Consider the following 20,119-nt stretch of genomic DNA (forward strand, 5'->3'; position numbering starts at 1 on the left):
GATGCTGGGAGAGGGAGGCTCTGTGGCAGGATAAATGAAAAGTTCAAATTCCTTAAAAGAAATTACCAAAAGTGACAAAAAGTGCAGTCATCCCTTGTCATGCCCAGGGCATTGATACCAGGATCACCCCCCACCCCCCATATGCCAAGATCCTGGGGTGCTCTAGTCCCTTCTGTAAAATAGCATAATATTTGCATATAACCTGCACGTCCTCCCATATACTTCAATCTCCAGATACTAAGTAACCTTAGATTATGTTTAACACCTAATACCAATAATTGGTATGCTGTACCGTTTAGGTAATAATGACCAGAAGAGAGTCTGTGCATATCAGCACAGACGTGTTTTTTTCTGAATACTGTTTTACACTGCCGTGTAGTACACAGAGTAATGACACTGAATGTCTTTTCATGTGGTTATTACACATTTATATGTCTTTTCTGGCAAAACATCAGTTCAAATATTTGTCTCAGTTTTTAAAAATTTTTTAAATTGTTGATGGGCCTTTATTTATTTATGTATTTATATGTAATGCTGAGCATCAAACCCAGTGCCTCACACATGCTAGGTGAGCTCATTACCAAAGAGCCACAACCCCAGCCCCCAGGGCTTTTCTTTGTTAGATTTTTTTATTACTGATTCAATTTTCTTACAAGTTTTAGATTTATTCAGATATTCTATTTCTTTGAATTAGAGTTGGTAGATTTTATACTTCTGGGAATTTGTCCGTTTTATCCAATTGGTTGGTGTGTAATTATTCATAATAGTCTTGTAATCCTTTTAGTTTTTGTAGAATCAGTAGTAATATCCCCATTTTCAAAATTCATGACTTTTTAATAATTTGAGTTTTCTATTTTTCTTTGTCTTTCTAGATAAAGTCTTGTTGGTTTTATTGATCTTTTCAAATAGTCACCTTTAGGTTTCATTGTTTTGTTTTTTTTCCTCAGTCATCTTATTATTTTGTTCTGCTAGCTTTGGATTTGGACTTCTGGGTTCTTTATGTGTAAAGTTAAGATCTTGTTTTTTAATGTTAAGTATTCATAGCAGTAAATTTTCCTCATAGCATTTAACACTTTTTAACTACTTCCTGTAAGTTTTGGAATGTTAAGTTTTGTGGGGGGTTTTTTTGTTTGGTTTTTGTATTTTGGATAGTGCTGGAATTGAGCCTAGGGCTCCGCACAAGTGCAAGCCAGGCAAGTGCTCCACAGGTAGGGAATTTTGTGTGTGTGGCTGTACCATTAGGGGTTGAACTCAGGGACACTCTACCACTGAGTTATATCCCCAGGTCTCCTCCACCCCTTATAGCAGGGTCTTGTTAAGTTGCTGAGGCTGGCCGCCCTCTTGTGATTCTCCTACTTCAGCCTCCTAAGTATTTGGGATTATGAGTGTGTGACACCATGCTTGGCTTCCGTTACTGATTTCTAATTTCATCCTGTTATTTGAGGAAACTATTTTTTATGATCTCTTTAAAAATCTATTAAAATGGGTGCACACCTATAATCCCAGCAGCTAGGGAGGCTGAGGCAGGAGAATGACAAGTTCAAGGCCAGCCCGGCAACTTAGCAGGGCCCTAAGCAGCTTAGCATCCCCTGTCTCAAAAATAAAAAATTCAAAGGCCTGGGGATGTAGCTTCATACTACTAGAGCGTATGCCTAGCAAATGTGAGGCCCTCAATTCGATCCCCAGTAACAAATACAATATATACTGAGATTTAGGTTGTCACTTCACATATAATCTATCATAGAAAATGTCCCATGTATATGTGAAGAATGTGTGTGCTGCTCTTGTTGGGTCAAGTGTTCTATATGTCTGCCAGATTTATGTGGCTTATTGTATCAAGTCATCTGTTTGCTTATTTGTCTTCTGTCTGGTTACCCATTCATTATTAAGAGTGGATATTGAAATGTACTTGATTGTAGAATTATTTCTACCTTGAGTTCTGTCAGATTTTTCTTCATATATTTTGATCTTCTGTCATTAGATTCTGTCGGATATTGAATAAGAAAATTTTTTTAAAAAGTTCATTTTAATGAATTCTCAGGCTTGGGAATATCTTTTTGTCTTTGTGCGTATAGTATATACATATGTATACATGTATATATACATGAAGTCTTATTCAACTTTTAAGTAAGAATGTTGAATTTTATAAACCTTTTATCCTGCAGTAAACATTTAAATGAGACATAGCAAAATAAATATTTTCCTTAAACTGTGGTTGAATATTTTACACAGAGTCTAGGAGTCAAGTTACTTAATGAAATCTCTTTTAAGTATAGAAATCTGGTGCTGCCCTCTTCATTTATGTAGTGTGCTTTTTCTTGGAGTATATGTAGGGAAAATGAGGTTTTTCTGAAAGCAGTGAAAGTTGATATGACTGTTTGAAATAGCATCATGAGTATGTAATATATTGTTCATTCTTATCCTAAAATAGAAAACCTCTTTAAACCCTAACTCTCCTCCTTTTCCTCTCAGAATTCTCTAGAAATTTTGAACTTCATTCTTGTTTGTAATAGTATTTTTCAATGAGTTATTATTTTGTTTGCTTTGAGATTTCCACATGTATTTTTTTTATTGCTCCCTTCTTTAGCTCCAGACAGCATTGAGGTATGGGGTTTTGCTTTGTTTTATTTTAATCAGGTAGCTCCTAAGTATTACTGTGGGGATAATATTCAAGTTATTTGAGTTGGTGGTAGTACATTACCTCAGTGGGGTGTTCTTTCCCAGTTTTCTGTTTGGGGTAGGCTCGTTAAATACCATGTGAAGTTTCTGAAGTTGCTTTCCCATGAAATTCTGTTACTGTGTATAATGTTTTAAAATAGCATTAATGCTGTTTCATAAGCATATTAATGTGGTCCTTCTGCTCTTAATCAGAAATATTAATGTATTTGATTCTTCAGCTGCTTGCCTTGATGTGCAGTGAATTACTTGTTTCATGTGTTGCCCTCAGTAGTTCTTTGTGTGGCTTTGTTCATACTTCCTTACGGTTGTTGATAATAATTTAAAATGTATAATGTACTGTTAACAGTGTTTACCTATAATAAATTTGGTAAAAGCTTCCTGTTGTTGTGGGCTCTGCATATTATGTCTAAAGACCATCTCCAACAGGCTAGGTGTGGTGATGGATCCCGATAAGCTACTCAGGAAGCGGAGATGGGATCATAAATGTGGAGAACAACAGGCATATGAAACAAGGGATTAAAAGAGGAAGAATTTTTATTTTATCTATGCTTTTTTGAGTTTTATGCATTTGCCGAAGGATGGTATAGGGAATGTTAATGGGACCTCATATTATCAGGGAACTGCAAATAACTTATATGATGAGTCATTGGATGTTTTGACTAATTTATAATGGATTTTGTATTTATCTTAAAGCATAAACTTTATCCTGTAACTGACAACAAAATGTAGACTGGTAGCGGATTTATGTATGAATGAAATCTACTTTGGTAATTCTGGATCATTGTTTCCTTTGTTCTTTTCAGTGAATTCCTGAATAGCTGGAACTACAGGTGCTTGTCACCACATCCAACTTGATACTTTCAAAATTGATTTTAGACTTAAGACATGTCCAAGGTAGTACCCAGCCACATACCCTTTACCCAGCTTCCTCTAAAGTTAACATTTTGCCATAATAACCATTGTACACTTAAAAAGACCAGGAAATTAACACTGATAAAATACTAGACATTTTATTAGAATTTCACTAGTTTTTTCACTGACGTTTTTGTTTATCCAGAACCTCACATTGTATTTAGTTGTCATATCTTTTAATCTTTGAAGTGTCCTCCAGTCCATGAGTGTTTCTCAGCTTTTATCTTTCATGACCTTGACTTAAGATGACTGGTCAGTTAATTTTGTGTGTTCCTCAAGTTGGAGTTGCCTGGTGTCTTCTCAGTTTTAGAGATAATGCATTTTCACAGAATATTACAGAAGTGATACTAAGCTCTTCAGAAAATTGTATCAGAGGTTTTATGGTGTTGATGTGTCTTTGTACTGACGATGATACATTTGTTCACTTGGTTAAGATAGTACCTACTTTACCTGTTTGTGGTCGTACATGCTTGTAATCCCTGTAACACAGGAGGCTGAAACCAGTCTCAGAAACTTAAAAAATATAAAGGACTTTCTCAAAATAAAAAATAAAAAGGTCTGGGGATGTGACCAGTGATAAAGCACCTTTGGATTCAATTCCAAGTACCAAAAAAAAAAAAAAAAAAAATCCTGCTAGATTATTGCTCCCCCTGTAAAGTTAGTGTTTTTGCTTTCATAATGAAATGAAATATGTCTCTTTGCAAATACTGTCACCCACAATTTTATCATCTACTAAATGGCTTTTTCCTACAGTGATTATTGCTAAGTTGTTTACTGGTAGTTTTTCTGTTTGGGGGTTTTTGGTTTTTTACATTTATTAACTGTAATTCTGTTAGGAAGAGCTGTCCTTTCTCCCCATTTATTTATTCAGTCAGTTGTTTAGTTCAGAATGGATCTGTGCATACTAATGTTATTCTGTGGGTTATAATCTGTTACTATTATTCATTTTATTCCAGTTGTGTCTATTGTCAGCATTGGGAGCTCCTTTAGATGTCTTCTGTGTCCTTTCAGCATGTTCCCTTCATCTTTTGAGTTATTTACTTTTTGGCACTAGAAGATGTTCCAGGCTCTTCTTATGGCTTGCCCACTCAATCCTTGGCTCTTTTGGAGAGCAGTGTTACGAACCAAGATCTGGGTACTAGTTGTACTTTGCTACTTATGTCATTGCTGCTAGAATTTCTCAACAGAAAAAGCCAGGAAATGTGTGCATGCTTATATATCCATTCATACATCTGTTATTTATCTACACATTTGTGTATTAAAATCACGAGTTCATGGCAGTCCAACAGTCTCCCCCACTCCCTTATAATCACCAGTTCATCCAGTACATATAGTTTCATAATTGCCATCTCATACCTCTGTGAGAAGTAAGTTTAACTAGAGTATAATATTTGTGTGTAGTGTTAGCTATGCCATATACAGTCTGAAAACACTTTTTCTGAGTTTGGTTCTTTTTACTTGGTTGATGCTGTTTCATAGGAATGATTGGGTTCACTTGCAGCTGCAGAATTCAATTCTAGTCTCATGCTCACACAGAAAATAGTTGATTTGGGTGTTTTTGTTTGTGTAAAAGTACTATAGTTCTAAAAGATACACAAAAAAGTATTCCTATTTTTCTGTTTCCATTGTTCCTTTTTTTACATCTTGTTCTCAGTAGGTAAACAATTTCATTAGTGTTTGGATTATTATTCTTGTATTTCTTAGGAACAAATGAGCAGAGACGTGTATTATTTTTCACTCATTGGTTAAGTATTTTAAAGACTAGATTTTAAATTGGAGAGTGACTTTTGATTTTGTTTAGCAGAACCATTGCTTCTGTAGCTATTGACAAGTATCATTATTACTTATTATTATTTGTTGCCAGTTTCTTTTTGTAAGGTGAGCCTTGTAATTTTTCCTTACTCATCCTACTTTATAGAAGTAGGGAAAAAGAACTGAACTATTAAGTGAAGTTCTGATGTTTTTTCCTCAGAGGAAAGGCATGCTAAAAATGCAAGCTGTTGGTGTTTTTTATTAGTCCAAGATTTATTCTTTGAACCATTTTTCTTTTCCTTGAAGGTTTGCAGTCACCAGGATTGCTGAGTGGTGCCTAGGCCTGACAAGGGTTTTGGGATAGATATTAAATAGAAAATACTGGATCCACAGTATTAAATACTGACTAAGTAATAAGGCTTTAGATAAATAAGTTGAATAACAAAGATTTGTAAGACCATGATTTCAATTGCTATATTTCTTCAGATTCTAGATGCATGTTTTCAGCAATGTTAGTAAATATAAATCTTAGGTTCAGACCACTGGACTTGTGTTGAAATAAAAAAATAATAATTATTCTTTTATCGTCAACCTACAGACATAAGAAAATGAGGCACATGGTCCTATTTTACATAAGGAGAAATTGAAGCCTAAAAAGTAACTTCGTGGAAGTCAAATTTTAAGAACCATGCACTTCAAGTTTAGTACAATTATCTGGCCATAGTGCTGGTTTATGGAAATGATCTGTATGCTATATGTAGGCCAATAATATCTTTGTGATTTTTTTTTTTTTTAAGCAAACTATATTGAACATCGTTGAGATGGGGTTCTTAAAATATGGAATAATTCCTACAGTCACCAATTTATTTTAAACCAGGCATAAAAGTTAAATTTGTATCACCTGTTTAGCATTTTCATTTTGATAATGTTTGTTAGAAAGGAAATAACTAACCAAAACCCAACTGTTAAATTTTCTAGCCAAACAAATCAGTGTGTTTAAAACAAACTGGTATTTCAAGCAGGTGTGACATGGCATTAATTGAATAACAAAGTAAAAACTCACGCACACTTATCTTGCTGGTAGAGTTTAATTTTATTGTGCTTTTTTATTGTGCATAATTTTAAAGTGTGAGCCTCTTTGTTTTTACCCCTTTACTTTCTTTACCTTTTGGTAAAACAAATCTAGTGGATACTGGTTCTCAGGCCCCACAAAAGCATACCCTTCATAAAACTTTGTTTTTTCTTCAAGGGCTTTGTTACACTTAATTGGTCTGGCTAACAGGGTGAAGTGATGAATCAGACAGATGCTTGCTTTATATGAATAACAAAATGTCGTTGCTGAGTTAATCATTTTATGCCATACACCTGGTCCTTTGAATCAAGAAAAACGTTTAGTAACCCTCCTCTGACTCTTAAGATTATACCAAAAGGTAATACCTTGGGCCCATCTTTGAAGAGAAGGGGATTATAGAAAGCATTTTACCTATCACTTTAGCTTTTCTGCTCTTCTTTCTAACTGTGGGATGCAAAAACCCTTTAGATTTCTGATGGAAGCTTCTATTGATACCCCTATTTTCTGTTCAGGGCACATGGGTTCTTTCATCCTTTTCTCATTTTCCTATTGGAGGTGGGTAAGATAACTGAGTCATGCTTTAATTTTCCAAAAACACATAATGATGTGAACTATTGCAGTAGTTACTGATTAAGCCTAAATTATATGTGGATTAACATTTCTTAAGTGTTAATGTTTGCAGCCTCTTAAAAGTCATCAGGATAGGGAGTGTTCACTTTGTCTCCTATGAATGTATTTAAAAGCTCTAAGTAAAATTATGTGTTTATGAGTTGAGCTTTTCTTTTTCTAAATGGAACACTGAGATTGGAGTTAATATTTTAAACCCTTTTGCATTTGAGAATGTGTTACCCTACTTGATCAAACCCTATGCTTTTGAGTCTTAGATTGATTACAGGATTTCCTTCTGAATATCCAGTGCTTCCTTGTGATTGGGGTCTTGGTAAAGGTCCTCTCAGATGTTTATGGTTTTGATATGTGTGCTTCTATATCCCTTTTTGGGGGGAGGGGGGGTGCTAGGGTACCAGGGATTAAACTCAAGGAGCACTCGGTCACTGAGCCACATCCCCAGCCCTATTTGTATTTTATTTAGATACAGGGTCTCATTGAGTTGCTTAGCGCCTCACTTTTGCTGAGGCTGACTTTGAACTCATGATCCTCCTGCCTCAAACTCCCAAGCCCCTGGGATTGCAGGCATTGTACCACATCGCCTGGCTGTTTCTGTATTCTTAACAACATTTCTGTGCTAAATAATATTTGCCTGTTGGCTTCAATTTTGACTGGTGAGTGATTACTCTCAGATAATGTAGGTGTCTCTATGAAAAAAATCATTAAAAATCACATTAAAGATCAGTGGCATTTAAATGTATTTCTATAGACATGAAAAATAAGGCTGTGTAGTAGTAGTTAGCTATGAGTGATAACATTACTGGTATTACTTAATTGATTCTTCTGTAGAAAGATAAATTTGTTTTGAGATTAGATTTTGTTAAAGAATGGCAGGTGCCATTTTATCCTGGCAGGTATCCTTGCAGTCAAATCTCTATACTCCTTTAAAAAAAAAAAGAAAATCTGAAATGGAGGTTCAACCTTGTAGAATATGTAGATATGTAAATCAGGCCTCTATCACAATTTAATGCTAAAAGCTATATTTTAAGTAAATTTAAAACTAATGGGCATTCTTCATATTGAAGTATACCAGCAAAAAAATTGATAGTCACAGCATTTTTGTGTTACATTATTTGTAGTCTTTTGTTATGCTGCAGTATTTGTTCATTCTTCATGAGGTTTCTTCTGAGCAGTAAATCCACATTAGCATTCAGGAGGTTATTTAGTTTATCTTTTTTTTTTTTTTTTTTCTTAAACCTTTATTTTTATGTGGTTCTGAGCAGAGCCTCACACATGCTAGGCAAATACTCTGCCACTGAACTATAACCCCACCCCTGGTTTTTGTTTGTTTTTAATATATTTTTTAGTTGTTGATGGACCCTTTTTTTAAATTATTTTTTTTGTGGTGCTGAGGATCAAACCCAGGGCCTTATACATGCCACTGCGCCACCACTGAGCCACAATCCCAGCCCCCCACCCATTTAAAAAAAAAAAAAAAATATATATATATATATATGTATATGTATATATATACACACACACACACACACACACAATTATAAGAAAAATTTTGGTTCCATTAGAACACTTTTGTCAATATATGTATGCATATGTTTTTAGTCACTACAACTATGTTAAAAATATTTTGCATTTATCCTGTTTCCTAAAACAATTTCTGTATTTCTGCATAATTTTTTTTTCTTCAAATACCCTCTGGCATGAGTAAAAATATCTTTTATGATTCTTTTTAACATTTTGATTTGGGACACCAAAATCACAATTTGTAATAATTTGTAATCTCAGGTATTGAACATTTAGGTTATTGATATTATTGCAGTGACAGTCTTTGTAAATGCAATTTTTAGGGATGTTTTGTGAGTAACTTGTTTAGGATAGAGTTTTAAGATTGTTCAAGATATTTTGTCAGAAGATATGAATAGCTTTGTAGTTTTTACTGTTTAATACATGTTGGCGTCCAAGGAAAATCAAAACACTTTAAGGCAATGAATCTGTTTGCCAAAGTTACCATAATTTTGATAGCATTGACTAAAATAATTAAGATATTTGTGATACTTTAGTAGATGTTCAGGGTATCTAACAAGGAAAACATTTCCCCAGTGTTCATTCATTGTAGTATACTTTCAAAACCTGTCTGTTTATATACTTACCTTGAGCTGGCTTTTGGGTTTATTTGTATTAAATCTTTTAAATTATCTTTCTAATCTGTGTACTTACTTTATACTTATCCAGGATTGCTTTCAGATCTGTAGATTCTTTGGTATATTTTCTTGGGAGTGTTCAGAAATTGTTCAGTGATACTTAAAAGAAGGTTAAAAAAAAAAAAAAAAAAGAATTTCAACCTCGAAATACTGACCTTGCAATGCAAGGGTAGCAATTATAGGAAGGAGAACTTCAGAACATCCCAGAGCCAGATCAAATGTAAGGAGACAGGGGCTGGGGAGATAGCTCAGTCGGTAGAGTGCTTACCTTGTAAGCATAAGGCCCTGGGTTCGATCCCCAGCACCCAAAAAACAAACAAACAAAAAAATGTAAGGAGACAAAGACAACAACCTTTCTGAGATATTTCAGCAACCCCAGAATCATTGGATAACTATGCTTGTGACTTTATTGCCTATACCTGAGAGACACCATATGATTAATACTCATAACTACTTCTGATTTATTTTGAATATTGAAATTATAAACCTTTACGTAATTCTTACCTCCCTTATTTCATCTAATACTCTAAGCATATTTGGTTTGTATAGTCTGAAGCCAGTAATCTGTACATATACGTAGATACATACACACACAGTGCAGTTCTTGGAAATCAAGTTTCCACCATAAACAGATAAGTACATTTAAATTTTCTCTTAGTTGCCTTGATACTGATGATACTGTATCCTTTTTGACCCTTAGTAGAAGGTTCATGTTACTGTGTAATTGTGTTGCTATACTTCCCTTCCACAGAATTGTTAGGATTATTTTCCTGTCAGTAGACCTTTACTGCTTTTAATCTGATAAATATTTGGATTTCTCATTCTTCCTTCTTTGAGCTAATTTCTCCTCAGTTATGAGTTTTATTTAATTTTTCAATTTGGTCATGAGAAATACTAGGTGAAATGAAGTGGTGCTGCTTTTCAAGTAGTGGTATTGTTTGGTAAATGTTAAGTGTATTTTATTTTTCTTCTTATTCAGATTGAATCTGTTTCTCAGCCACTGGAAAACCATGGTGCCCCTGTTGGTCATATTTCAGAGTCATTATCTACCAAATCATGTGGAGCACTGAGACCTGTCAATGGAGTTATTAACACGTACGTTTTATCCCTTCTCCTTCTTATAGTAGCCTTGTAAAAGGTGAGTTTGGACTTCTTAGTTATCTCTAGCCAGTACTGATCCTGATTTAAAGAAGCAGAAATTTTATCATGGATTAATATTTTGCATGCTTCCTACTATACTAATATATTCATGTATTTCTCTTATCTACCATGCCTAAAAGGGCCTGGGCATGGAGAAAAAATAAAATATTGTACCTTTATTGTACATCATCATTATTGGTCCCAGTTCTTACAGGAATCCCTCAAAGAAGTTTATATAAATTCTTTTGTAGTAGAACAGATTAATTTCCTCAAGGCTGTTTGTAAATCTGGGTACATGAAGGCTCACAGAACCCTAAACAAGTGAACAGTACGTATCCCTAGAATTGAAGAGTCACAGGTATGCTGATTGTAAGATAAGTCCTTAAATTTGCAGAGTTCCATCATTTTCTTACCAATTGTAATTATTGAGACTTTTTAGTCATGTTTGTGTTTAGGAGAAAATCTAACTACAGGAACTTAATACTGCTTACTGACCTTTGCACTTTTCAGACATAATACAGTTAACATTATGAATAAACACAGACACAGCGCACATACTTAGATTAGTGGACCTTATCCAGAGGATGACCTGCTTCTGCATTAGAACACTTGTTTGTGTCTGTGAGCATTTGCTAGTAGAGAGATTGAACCAGTTATTAGAGGCTTTGTTTCCCATGTCTTCTGAAAAGTGAATACTTTTCCTTCCCCTTGTGTAGTCTTCAGCCTGTCTTGGCAGACCATATTCCAGGTGACAGCTCAGATGTTGAGGAACAATTGCATAAAAAGCAACGACTGAATCTAGTTTCTTCATCATCTGATGGTACCTGTGTGGCAGCCCGGACACGTCCCATACTGAGCTGTAAGAAGCGGAGACTTGTTCGACCCAGCAGCATCGTTCCTCTTTCTAAGAAGGTCAGTACCAGTGAGACTTGGTCATTGTCAATGAGCTAAGTGGGATTAGCTAATCTCATACCACCTTGGGTTTGCTAAACTTAAGTGTTTTCCAGTTTTGACTAACGGCCAAGGTTTTCTAGAAAACTTAAAAAAAAAAAAAAAAAAACTAGTAGGTTCCTGGACCCTGTTTTCTAGAGTCTGATTCAGTTGCTCTGGGATTGGGGCTGAAAAATCTTGTTTTCAGAAAGCAAAAACTTGCTAAGTGATCCTTTAGCCAGATTTGGAAAATACTGGCTTCAGTCTTATAGTAGAAATGGGAGAAACTGAAAGTTTAGTGCTGCCATCAGTGCTTTTTCACCTGTACCATTTTCACTGAAAATGGCAGTGTCGAATGCTTTGTCTGTGAAGGCATGTTACTAAGTGAATGTTTATCTTCGCAAGGAAATGAAAGTTAATTCACAGCTTCAGGGAACTTCTTATTACTGATTCTTCAGTTAGCAAAGTTTGCTTTATTCTTAAACTAATGAAATAATATTCCAGTAAAATTGGTACCATGCAGTGGTCCAGAACATTAACTTCAAGGATGATACACTTCAGTTTGAATCATGGCACTGCCACCTAGTACACTGGGATGTGTTAACCACCCCCATCCTTCCTTCTTTACAAAGCCTAAGAAAACTCATAGGGTTGTTTGAAAACTGATATGTGTGTAACATGCTTACTAGGGTGTCTGCCTAAAAAGGGTGGTTGGCTGTCACTTTTGATTTTTGTTTATTCACTCATTCTCCATGTATTTATTAAGCTTCTTCAATGAGCTAGATCTTTTCTAAGTATTGGGAGTATAACACCAAATAAAAACATAAAAATAAAAGAACCGTATAGTATGTCATATAGCATTAAATACTGGGGCAAAAAAAAATATGGCAACAGAGGGAATTAGAGAATGCTGGGAAGCTCAGATAAAGAAAAGGTATGGGGATTACACCTTGAGAATTTTCAAGACACAGGGCTATGAAAGATGATGAAAGGGCTCAAAAGAGCATGGTCGATAAAGGAAGAGTGTTTCAGAGAGGAAAGTAGTGACCATGTGAATCAGATGCTGTAGACAGTTGAAGTAATAAAAAGACTGACAGGGCAAGAGACCTTCGGTGACCTTGGTGAGCAGTTTTGGAAGAGGGAGAAGAGTGAAGACCTGTTTCAAGTGGGTTCAGGAAAGAATGGGACAAAAAAAAAAATGAGGAAACTATTATAGAAAATGCTTTCAAAGAATGTTGCTATAACACAGAGCAGAGAATTAGCCTGTTTGATTGAGGGGGAATCTTTCTTAAGGGGGAGCTATTATAGCTTATTGGGTGATGACAGAGGAGGGGAGTGAGACATTTGCTGGAATCATTAATATTTGGACAATGAATTTTCATTACTCAGTTAGCTTTGCGCTTGTATGAAGAAAAGCATTATGAGACTTGACTGTCTGGCAGTACTTTTCTCCCCAGTCTTTTCCTCAAACTATACATGAAAGACCAAAATAGAAAAGAAAGGACTATTTGACAGAATTTTTATATTGACATTTGGGTCTTGATTTGTTATTCATAGTCATAAATCTGAATGGTTTTCTGAAAGATGAAAGAACTAAAAACAAAAGGGGAAAAATATACATTACTGTCAAATGTTAGGAAAATAGCTTTTTTTTTTTTTTTTTTTTTTTTTTTGTCCTTGATGCTTTTAACGTAGAGTACCTTCTCTCATATGTAAAACCTCATGGAAAATGGTGTCCCTTCCTGTTTTGACAATTTGCCAATCATGGTGTCATGACATCTAGGGAGTGTTTTAAAACACACACAGCGAGGGGTAGATTTTTTTTTAATTCCCCACTCCCCCTTGATAAAGTAGCAGACCTTCTGATTCACACTTTAAAACTAATATATTTTTGAAAGTGCATAAAATTATTACTGGGAATGGTGGCACACACCTACAATCTCATTGACCCAGGAGACTGAGGCAGGAGAATCATCGTAAGTTCAGGACCGGCTTCAGCAACTTAGCGAGACCCGGTCTCAAAATAAAAATTTTAAAAAGTTGCGGGGGCTGGCGTCTGGGTATATGACTTAGTGCCCCTGAGTTCAATTCCCAGCCCCCCCAATTAAATTTAATTAAAAAACAGTTGAGGCAAAAGGTGAACATTGCCAGTTTCTAAAACAGTCATCCTGCCAAATACAAAAATTAGTTGCATGAAATCAAGTCAGAGAAATAGACTTTAGGTAATAGACCATATACTAGATAAAACAAACTCTGGAGTTATGCCAAAACTGGAGATAAGCACCATGCCCTCTGTATTGGTTGCTTGCAGTCTCCCGTGGCTCCTTGCTTATGCTATACCCTCAGTGGTATCTGCTACCATCAGTAGAGCATCTTTCCTCATCTTGAGATGCTGGGTTTGCCATGCAAAAGTATTCAATAAAATTTTGAGTGCCTTGTGTTCTGAGTATTATTCAGGGAGCAAGCTTTCATTGGTGAGCAAAACAAAGTCTTTATCTTCATAGAACCCATTTTCTAATGGCAGAGCTGGATAGCAAAGAAGTCACATTATTTTCCAACATTGATCATTGCCAGTGAGTTCACATTTATTGTGAGAAGATCTGCTGTTTCTGAATAAAAGGGATTCTGTTGCAATTATATACTTCTGGTTTATTCAAATTATGTTTGCAATTCTTCCCCTGAAAAGGTGTAACTACAGAATATTTTTTAAAAATCTTTAATGTCAATATTACTGCCTCACCTACATTTAAATTTATTCAAGGGCTGGGGAGATAGCTCAACTGATAGAGTGCTTGCCTCCCAAGCGCAAGGCCCTGAGTTCGATCCCCAGTACTGCAAAAAAAAAAAAAAAAAAATTTATTCATACTGCCTTCCAGAACCAAATACTATAAAACCCACTTGAAAAGGAACACATTCCTTTACTGTTTTTCAGAGACTATCAGCCTAATTGAATCATAGATGAAATGTATATATCTTAAAATTGAGATGCACATTTAATCTAGTAGCACTTTTTTTTTTTTTTTTTTTTTTAATTGACCCACGAGGGGTGTTTTTATATCCCTGGTAGGTCTTAAAATCAGTGTTAGAACAAAGGTTCTATAAGATAAGCTTATTAGAAATAAACAAAAATCAGACCTAATAGTAAATATTTTAAAAACTTGAGTACCTGAACTGCTGAGTTTTACTTAGACTCTAGGTTTAAAGGGTTTGGTAGATAACTATCATGACTTTTTACAAAATGTTTTAAGTTGTATATGGACACATTACCTTTGTTTATATGTGGTACTGAGGATTGAACCCAGTACCTCACACAGCTAGGGAAGCGTGCACCACTGAGCTACAACTGCAGCCCCCATAACCTATTTTTTAAAAGATAAACCTGGAAATCGTTTATGTTGGGAATGGATTAGCACAAAAGAGACTAGAGATGGAAAGAGAGACTAACAGTAATTATCCTGAAAAAAAATAATAGTCTAAAGGCTCTAAAACTCTGAAGATGGAAAAAAATTTTAAAGATCATCTGAAGGAGTATTCATTAGGACACAGTAAGTAATATCAATTGGGAGGATAGAGGGCTTTGAGAATGGGGGAACGTTTCTGTCTTCTGTGGGAAAAAAGCCCATGGATTCTGTCCTTTTCCTGTAGCACAGTTTCATTGTAATGTTAGAACATAAATATAAGTTGCCTATATTGCTATTTATTGTATTTCATCACTTTAGGGGTCTTGGATGGTAGATGTTAGTAATTAAACCAACAAAGAAACACTCAAATGAAAATTTCCTGGCCTGCTCTTTGTAAGAGGTAGATGCTTGTAACTTAATCTGAACATTAGTTGAGATAATAAAACTTAAAAAATAAGTTTAACCCCCACATAGTGTTTCTTCTTAATTTTCTAGTACAATTATTTAATAAGTTAAGAATATTATGGGGCTGGGGAGATAGCTCAGATGGTAGAGTGCTTGCCTTGTAAGCACAAGGCCCTGGGTTCAATCCCCAGCACCAAAAAATAAATAAATAAATAAATATTATGATACGGATGGTATTTCAAGAAGAAAAGGGAAGCTAGGTGCAGCAGCACACTCCTGTAATCCAGTGACTTGAGTCTGAGGCAGGAAGATTTCAAGTCCAAGGCCAGTCTCAGCAACTTAGTAAGATCCTGTTTCAGAAAAAGGTGAAGAGGGCTGGGGATGTAACTCAGTGGTAGAGAGCCCCTGGGTTCAGTCTTCAGTATCCTCTGCCTCCAAAAAAGGGAAAGAGAAGAATGAAGTTTTATTCGTTATTCATTAGTAAATTGTCATTCTCAGCTTTACCTTGGACCATTGAAAACTTGTACATAGTCTGACAACAGAAGTCACGAGTGTGAGTAAATTAATGCTTGAAAAGACTTTTTCTATATACTAATAGCCAGTAGAAGAAATAATGGCCTGTTTATTACTAGCATACCCTTGAAACCTTTGGATTTCCCTAGTAGCATTTCTTTTAAATTTTTAAAAAGAACATCTCCTCACAAATTGTTTGGCTGTTTTCTGGCATCATTTTAGAATTTTGTAGTTTTGTGTTATAGTATAATTGTGTCATAGGAGGATTGCTCTGGGTGTGTTCTAAGGCTAACTTCTGTAGAGTTCCTTAGTCTTTAAGTTTTTTTCATTAATACTATCAGCAGTTTTTCTATTTTATTTGTTCTTCTGAAGGTCAGATTTTTGGCTGTTAATTTCCTCCTGCCTTCATACTTTATTAAATACTTACTTTATTTATTTATTTATTTTTCTTACATAATAATCATTTACTGTTTCAGTTTCTTTCAGTTTCATGGTTAGCATTCTACAGCCTTTGATGTGTGAAGTAGTCTTATTTCAGGTGGCTTAAAAACAAGTCATTTCTGCATCATTATTTGCTTAAACCTTGCTTTTTCTTTGCCTTTGTTTTCTTCTGCTTATATGTTCCATTTATGTTCATTTAGTAGTTATCCTTAACAGGTGAAAAATGTATTTAAATACTGTACAAATTTGATTAGTATCTCTAGTTGCTCTTGGAACATAAGGCTTTAAAATGGCCATTTTAATCCCAGCACTAAAAAAAAAAAAAAAGCCTTTTTAAAAAACTGATCTTGATCCCTTTTGGTTCGTAAGTGAGTCAATAGGGTGTTCATGCTGTTTGAGATGTGCCTCACTCCAAACCTCGTTAAAACATCAGCATATACGTGTCTAAAAAGAAAGAAGGAAACCTAATCTTGCCCTCCATTATCTGTAATTTGTTTTTAAATCCCCACCAAAGTAATCTTTAAGTTCATACTTATTTACATTAAGCAGTACTTTACCATTCTTGTTCATGGTTACTTTTGTATTCCACTTCATTGTTCTAAATTGATATTTCTTCTTGCCTGATACATACTTCCAACAGTGATCTATGAGATGGAAAATTAATCTCTATATTTAGAACATATAGAATCATGTTTTGTGAGTAGAGAGTTTTTTATATTTACACATTTATATACTTTTTATTTCTAGCACTAGATAATGTTTAATTGCATTCTAGGACCTGTTGGTGAAAATTACAATAGTGGTTTGTCATTTCTTCATAGGTTATCTGTTCTTTCTGGTAACTTAAGATCTTTAGAATCCTACTTTTGGTCTAATTTTTATGTTTTGGAATTTCAAGGAATGTATTTATACCTTTAAATTCACTTTACTCAGTGTACATCCTTATCTTGAGTGTTTCTTGTCTGTCTTGAATTTTTTTAAAAAATATTTGAGTATTTCTTTAAAATGTTTCTGTTTTTTATACTGGCGAGTCTAAAGGTACTTCTAAGGGCATGTAATGTGATGGGTAAATCAGTTTGGAAAGCAGTTCATGCCATATTCACTCCTTGTGTTTTTATAAAACATGTTAAAAGATTTACAAAGTCATTAAAAGACTTTAAAAGTCTTTTAACTTTGTTTGACCAGGGAACCTTGTAAAAGTAATTCTGAGTAATCATATTCATGACTTATTAGGATTCCTAGAGAAATATTTTAGAAAAACTGCTTTCTGTTCTATAATGCCATTTTAGATTATGTTTGTGCATTTGGCAATACTGAAATGAAAGTATTAAGATGAAACTACTCCCAACATTTCTGCCTTAAAATCTCATCCTGAAATTATGAATAGGGATAGTGGATATTCAGAATTATACTAGAATAAATATAAAATATAGAAACATCATTCCAATATTGATTCATTATCCCTTTTTATTTTCAAAAAATATCCACAGTGCCAGTAGTCTAGTTTTTAAGAATATAAACTAATGGTCAAGTGATTGTGCATTTTCTTTCAGTATTTAGTGTATTTATGGATATTGTGAATTGCTTTGTTTTCTGTGCATATGTATTTAGTTGCGTATACATATATTTTTATACTTTTATTTTTATTTTAAAATTATTATTTTAATTATGTGTAGGATAGGGTTTGATAATTTGATACATGCATATAACATGTCATTGTGGCAAGAAATTTTTACTTTTTCTAAATTATTTATCCATCCCAGAGGCTTTTACCTCCTAATACCATCACTTTAGGGGTTAGGATTTCAGTATACAAGTTTAAAGGGGATCCAAACATGCAATCCTTAACAGATACATGTGTTTAAAATTTTGGAAATTTATTAATCTTTTCCTTTGTGATTCTTTATAGAAAATTGAATAGTTTGGTTTGTCAGCATAGTTTCAAATGGAAGGGCTGGGTTTATGAGCAGTAACTTTACTGTTGAATGCAGACAGCTGACTACTGTGAGCTCATTAAGGGTTTAACCAGCTACTCATTTCAAGGCAGAAACTGCCTAAGGATTAAACTGTGCAATCTCTCATGTTCCTTGGCTATTAGTAGTTTCAATAATCCTGTCATGATACTAGGCCTCTTTTCCACTAGTGCATATTTGATTACATATACACCAGCCTCAACTGAGACCATACTTGACTTGGTATCATACACAATAGTATTTGGCATTTTAGATGAAATGTGAAGTTATAGAATAATTTGTTTATCCATTCCATTTTGTTTGTTTTTGTTTGTTTGTTTTTGGGGTATTGGACATTGAACTCAGGGCCTTGTGCTTGCAAGGCACTCTACCAGCTGAGCTATCTCCCCAGCCCTTCCATTTGATTTTTAACTTTTCTATACAAGGTGGGCCATGAATATTTGACACCAGTTTTGAAATCTCTCCTGAAAATTTCCATTATCAGTTTGAAATACTTTTCCTGTGGCTCTACTTCTAAAAACTATTTGCCAAAGTAAAAGAGCCTAATATTGTTAATTCTTGTATACTATCAGTTTAGGCTGTTTTAAAATTGAAGCAGATAATAATATCTCTGTTTTTGATGTTATAAAAGATTAGTCTATTCAGATTTCTAAGATCGCTCATAAATGATTTTATGTATTTATTGATCTCAGTTGCCAAGTTAATAAATGATTTTAAAGTTTGTTTGAATCAAGATCCAGATTCCAGTCTTTTATATGTCTTTTTAATTGGGTTTTATAGGTTTCCCCGTTATCTCCTTTTTTATGTAACTTAAACATTTTTATGATATTGGTTGTGGTTTTGTGTTTTCTTCCTGTTTGGGTTTTGCAGAGCTTTTTTAAGTTTGTGGCTTGGTAAAACTTTAAACGAGTTTTCACACAAACTGGCCAGAATCTCTTCAGATATTGCCCTTGCTTCATTCTCTCCCAAGTCCTCCTCCCAAGATTCTGCTTAAAAGTGCATTGGATATTATCACAGTGCCCTATGGTACATTGTTAGGTGTTTTCTAGTTTTCTTAAATTTCTTAATTAATTCTCCTATCAGTCTACTAATTCCCTTGTCACAACTCTTCTGTTGTGTCTATGTCACATTCTTAAGTTTCCATTTGATGATATATATATATATATATATATATATGTATGTATTTTTGAAATCAGGTCTTGCTGTCTTGCCCAAGCTGGCTATTAACTCCTGGATTCGAATGATCCTCCTGCCTTAGCTTCCTAAACAGCTGGGATTATAGGCACACACTATTGCACCTGGTTAGGTTTTGTTTTTATATATTTAAAAACTTGTGATCTTTTCATTTATTTTCTCTATATTTCCCTGAAGTTACTAAGTATTTATTCAGACATTTTTAAAGCCCTTTTCTGCCAACTCCAAAATCTGGGTTACTGGGGCTGTTTCTGTTATCTGTTTTGTTTTTTAGTACTGTTAGATATTGTAAACTTAAAAAGATTTTATAAGCAATGGCGTTTTCCTTCAGTCTTCACCTTGTTCCCCTGCTAGGCATATATAATGGTGCTGAAAACCTTAGTCCATCTGGGGACTGGATTAGTTTTGGTAAAGCTCTACGTCTGGTTCATTCTTGGAATGTAAACTTATTTCCCATGCTCATTTTCAGCCACTTGAGCCCATTATGTTGGCCAACATATCCTGAACCTGTAATTCTGATCTCCTTGTTAAAGTGAAACTGCCAATCTAAGGGTGTAGCTCAGTGGTAGATCACTTTCCAACATGTATGAGACCTGGGTTTGACCCCTCCTAGGACCTCTGTCAGTCAACTGAGACTATTAAAAGCCCTGCTTTTCAGATGCTTTCTGCTTATCATCTTAGCTTCCAACCTTTCCATAGCTTCACAGTTTGTCTTATAAAGATGAGTGCCTGGCATTGTCATGCTTAGTTTCTTATCCTCTCTTCACTGGAAATTTGGCATTTAAACTTAAATTGTTCCTTCAGCCTTTTGAAAGCACCAAAAGCTCTGCTCATTTATCTATTTCCCAAAAGTGGCCCTCTTCCAAAGCACCAGATACTAAG

General features: G+C 34.6%; 1 protein-coding gene across 1 annotated transcript in view; it reads left to right on the plus strand.

The window, feature by feature from the left end:
* The window catches only part of KANSL1 (KAT8 regulatory NSL complex subunit 1), a 160,650-nt gene that overhangs the window by 107,644 nt on the left and 32,887 nt on the right, over window positions 1-20,119 (plus strand). Inside the window, 2 exon segments of the mRNA XM_079134947.1 lie at window positions 10,220-10,335; window positions 11,097-11,292. Of these exon segments, the coding sequence (XP_078991073.1) occupies window positions 10,220-10,335; window positions 11,097-11,292 (312 nt within the window).

This window comes from Sciurus vulgaris (assembly GCF_902686455.1).
Source record: "Sciurus vulgaris genome assembly, chromosome: 3".
Lineage (NCBI taxonomy): Eukaryota > Metazoa > Chordata > Mammalia > Rodentia > Sciuridae > Sciurus > Sciurus vulgaris.